This window comes from Mus caroli, unplaced genomic scaffold (assembly GCF_978045245.1).
Source record: "Mus caroli unplaced genomic scaffold, Mus_caroli_1 scaffold_13, whole genome shotgun sequence".
In the NCBI taxonomy this organism is placed as follows: domain Eukaryota; kingdom Metazoa; phylum Chordata; class Mammalia; order Rodentia; family Muridae; genus Mus; species Mus caroli.
Window position 1 is genome coordinate 79,688,099 of NW_028227268.1, and position 4,644 is coordinate 79,692,742.

The 4,644-nt window shown below is 48.4% G+C and overlaps 1 protein-coding gene across 1 annotated transcript in view; it reads left to right on the top strand.

Annotated features, from left to right (window-relative positions):
- The window catches only part of Fabp6 (fatty acid binding protein 6), a 5,825-nt gene extending 2,238 nt beyond the window's left edge, over window positions 1-3,587 (top strand). Inside the window, exons 2-4 of the mRNA XM_021178431.2 lie at window positions 955-1,130; window positions 2,106-2,195; window positions 3,534-3,587. Coding sequence (XP_021034090.1) covers window positions 955-1,130; window positions 2,106-2,195; window positions 3,534-3,587 — 320 coding nt within the window. The remainder of the gene's footprint in view (window positions 1-954; window positions 1,131-2,105; window positions 2,196-3,533) is intronic.
- Window positions 3,588-4,644: the final 1,057 nt, after the last annotated feature.

Here is a 4,644-nt window from a genome sequence, read left to right on the forward strand (position 1 = left end):
GTCAGAAGAGGTCACTAGATTCCTTACAACGGGAGTTACAGATGGCTGTAAACTGCCTTGTGGGGGCTGGGATCCAAACCCTGGTGCTCTGTAAGAGCAGAAAGTATTCTTAACTCTTGAGCCCTCTCTCCAGCCCCCAGGTCTTATAAAACAGAAGCATCAGAAGACTCAATCTGAAAGGTTGCCTTCATTCCAAAATTTCCTGGGCTTGGCAAGTTTTTGTAACATTGATACATTACTGTAGGAAGATTTGCTATTTTTTTTAATTAGGATTTTTTTTACATATATGAGTGCTTTTCTCCTATGTGTGTCTCCTTACCAGTGTTACAGAAGGTTGTGGGGAGCCATGTGAGTGCTGGGAATTGAACCCAGGTCCTCTGTAACAAGCGCTTTTAACTGCTGAGTCATCTCCCCAGGCCCCACAATTTGCTGTTATTGAAGAGCACCAAGGAGGGGGAGAGATGGCTCAGCAGTTAAGAGTACCGACTTCTTCTAAAGGTGCTGAGTTCAAATCCCAGCAACCACACAGCACCTCACCACTATCTGTAATGAGATCTGGCGCCCTCTTCTGGGGTGTCTGAAGACAGCAACAGTGTACTTACATATAATAAATAAATAAATCTTAAAAAAAAAAAAAAAAAGAAGGTTGAAGAGCACCAGGTAGTTCGGAGGAGATGTGAGTGGCACAAACACACTGAATTTATGCTTGCATCATCTCCTTGAGGTGGACCCTACTGTCACCATTTTGTGAACACAAACACAGCGAGACAGTGCTCTGCACAAACACGGGTCTCTCTCATGGCAGAGCTGGGCTTTGAAGCATGTGCTGTCTATGTCTCAGGCACTGTATTCAGCCCTGCAGGGGAGCCTGCCTCTGGGGAGGAAATCTCCCTCACCAAATCACAGGGCTATAAGTAGAGCCCATGTGTTCTCTCTGCTTGTCACTGGGCCCAGGTCTTCCAGGAGACGTGATTGAGAGGGGACGTAACTTCAAGATCATCACAGAGGTTCAGCAGGACGGACAGGACTTCACCTGGTCCCAGTCTTACTCTGGGGGCAACATTATGAGCAACAAGTTCACCATTGGCAAAGAATGTGAAATGCAGACCATGGGGGGCAAGAAGTTCAAGGTGAGAGACCCCTGACTGCCCTTCCCTGCTTCCCCAGGCCAGAAGTCAGCTTCTCTATTTCAGATATGAGCCCTCTGCTCCCCAGGTTGAGCCTTCAGCATGAACTTTCTTTCTTTTTTTTTTTTTTTTTGGTTTTTCGAGACAGGGTTTCTCTGTGTAGTCCTGGCTGTCCTGGAACTCACTCTGTAGACCAGGCTGGCCTCGAACTCAGAAATCCGCCTGCCTCTGCCTCCCAAGTGCTGGGATTAAAGGCGTGCGCCACCACGCCCGGCTCAGCATGAACTTTCTTACTTGGTAACTTCATGTTTCTGTTGGGTAATGGCTGCCATTAGCAGGAAACACAAGACCAAGACAGATACAAATGGCTGCTACTACGTTGGGTGTGGCAGTGCACAACATTAATCCTAGGACTTGGGGTGCAGAGTTCTGGGCCAATCTGGTCTACATAGTTCTGGGACAGCCAAGGATATACAGAAATCCTGTCTCAAGAAACAAACAAACAAAAAACAGCTGAGCCTTTAACGTAACTCACCTCACTTACTGAATAGTCTATCTATCTATCTATCTATCTATCTATCTATCTATCTATCTATCTATCTATCATCTATCTGTCTGTCTGTCTGTCTATCTATCTAATCTACCTATCCATCTACATCTCTCTATCATCTCTCTATCTGTGCATCTGTCTGTCATCTATGTCCTCCAGCGAGGGTGGTGTGGTATGGGGGTGGTGTTAGGGGCATACACTGCCATGACCAGCCCCCCCTTTTTTATTGAGTTCTGTAGACCTAAACTCCAGTCTCTTTACCCCCTGAACAACCTCCCCCGCTATCCCCATGTTTTTGGGAACCTTGGGCATGGCAGGTAATCACTCTGCCAGCTGAGCCAGCCCTACATGTGTTAATTTTAAAACGATCTAAGCGATGCCAAAACAGATTTGTTAGGCCGTGACTAGAGGCTTCATCTCTCTCGCAGGCTACCGTGAAGATGGAGGGTGGCAAGGTGGTGGCAGAGTTCCCCAACTATCACCAGACTTCGGAGGTCGTGGGTGACAAGTTGGTGGAGGTGAGTGTGCAAAAGTTCTGACTATTTCTATTTTAAAGAGGTGCTTGGTGAGGCTCGAGGGCAGCCTACGGCTTGCCTCAGGTCATAGAGCTAGCACATCATGGAGGTAAGACCATTCCAGCTGACATCAAGAGGACATTCTCAGCCTTTCCCAGAGGATTAGTGGGGCCCTGCCACACTACCATGCTTCTTTCTCAGAATGAAAATACATCTAATCATGGTGGCAAATGCCTGCAATCTCATGGAGGCCAAGCCAGGAGGATCTTGAATTCCAAGTCAGCCTGGACAAGAGTGAGACACTGACCCCAAAATCACACACACACACACTCTCTCTCTCTCTCTCTCTCTCTCTCTCTCTCTCTCTCTCTCTCTCTCTCACACACACACACACACACACACACACACTCTCTCTCTCACTCACTCACACACACACACACACACACACATACACACACACACACACAGAAAGAGAGGTGTGTGTGTGTGTGTCTTAGTGAAAAGTGCATGTCTACTTGCATGAGGTTCAAGCCTTAGTACTGTCAAAATCAAATAAGAATTTGAAAACCAACGAAGTTTGGTGGTGTTGAAGCATTGAAAAAGAAAAAAACAAAAACAAAACAACAAAAGTGGGCCAAAGGGTAAAGGGACTTGCAGCCAAGCCTGAGGATCTGGGTTCAATTCCCGGGACCCACATGATGGAAGGTGAGCACTAACTCCTGGCTGCTGGCTGTAGTCTGACTTCCACATGCATGCTGTTTTCATTCACACGTATAGGAAAAGAATCAAAGTTAGTATCTTCTGCTGTGGGTGAAAACTGGCCCATTCGAAGTGGCCTTGAACACATTTTAATGAAAGGTCAGTCAGTGGGTCCTGATTTCCAAAGCAATGTTCCCAGGCCTGAGGTGTGCAGGGAGAGCTGAAGGCAGGAGATGTGGGGCAGCAGGTTTGTGTCCACAAGACTTAATCTTCAAACACTGAACCAACCCTCAGTTTGCTCCTCTGTATAATGGGAACAACCACCTGGGACTCTTGGGAATTAGAGATGGAATAGTATGAAAAGGGGCCTGGCATATGCAGTGGTCAAAAGGTGATAGCATGGGGGCTAACATGCCTGCAGCCATCACTCTTGCCCCTGTTTAGCGTCTTAGCACATTTTCTCTGCAGTGTGACTCCTGTAACTGACAGGAAATCTAAGTCCCAGAAAGCAGTGTGCCTGCCTTGCACCCATCCAGTAATGACAATAGTGGCTAGCCTTCCTTCAGCTGCACCCCTCGATCCCGCCAGCGCCACTGTCTGGGGAAGCACACTGACTCCCTCTGATCTGGTTTCTGCTTTCAGATCTCCACCATCGGGGATGTGACCTACGAGCGCGTAAGCAAGAGGCTGGCTTGAGCCACCAGGCTGGGCTTGGAGGGGCTACGACCCACCAATAAAAGTGTTTCATGGATCACCACTGCTAGCCCCAGAGTTTCTTTGTTTCTGTTTCCAGGAGTCTTCCGGCAGCCCCTGCCCAAATGGGAGCAGGGAAACATTTAAGGATCGCTGCGCAGGCCAAATGTTGGCCCTGGGATGCCGGAGGGTTCTACCAAGGCAGAGGGAGGTGTGGATGTTGAATGTGGGGTGCAGTGCTATGTCCTTGGGAGCAGCCACAGGTGGAGTGCCGTGGCACATTTCTGCGGATATCTTGTACTATCTGCCAATGTGTTGTTTATAGGGTCCTTTAAGGACACTGGTTTGGAGCTAAAGGAATGGCTGAGAGAGTAAGAGTGTTCCACAAGCATGAAGACGTGAGTTCAAATCCTTAGCACCTGAGTAAAAAGCCAGGTGTGGCTGTGCCTATCCCTGTAACCCCAGCTCTGTCGGGAGTAGCAACTGGAGAATCACTAGGACTTCATGGCCTCCAGCCTACCTCCAGGTTCAGTGAGGTATCCTGGTTCAAGGAAGTAAGACAGGACCCCCATGTCTTCTTGTGGCTGCCATACATGTGCACATACACCACACATACACACGCATATGAGAGGAGACTGTTGTGCAAGGCACAAATATCCTCTGAGCCAAACAACCGCAGTCTTGGGGAGTTTAGCTGTGCTCATGTGCATAAGGTTTATTCTCTCATGGAAGGTGTAGGGAAGGTCACAGGACCCTTAGGACTCAGCCTAGCTCTGCCACTTGTTGCATATGATGGGGTTTTAATTGCATATGACTTCAGGGAGGGGCCAGAGGATGCAGGTCCTGGAAGACTAGGGAAGGGAGGCTCATTTATGTGGCAATTCTGAAGCCCTCGTCTCTGCTGGGTAAGGCTATCTAGATGCAGCCTGTTGGAGGGAGGTGTACCCACACCCCTGTAAGTAACTGGTTACCTATGCTCAGTAAGGGAGTTTAATAAACTCACTGGCTCCCTGGAATGAACTTTGGCAGAATGGAGCCTTGGTTTGCTGTTGGGACGTTA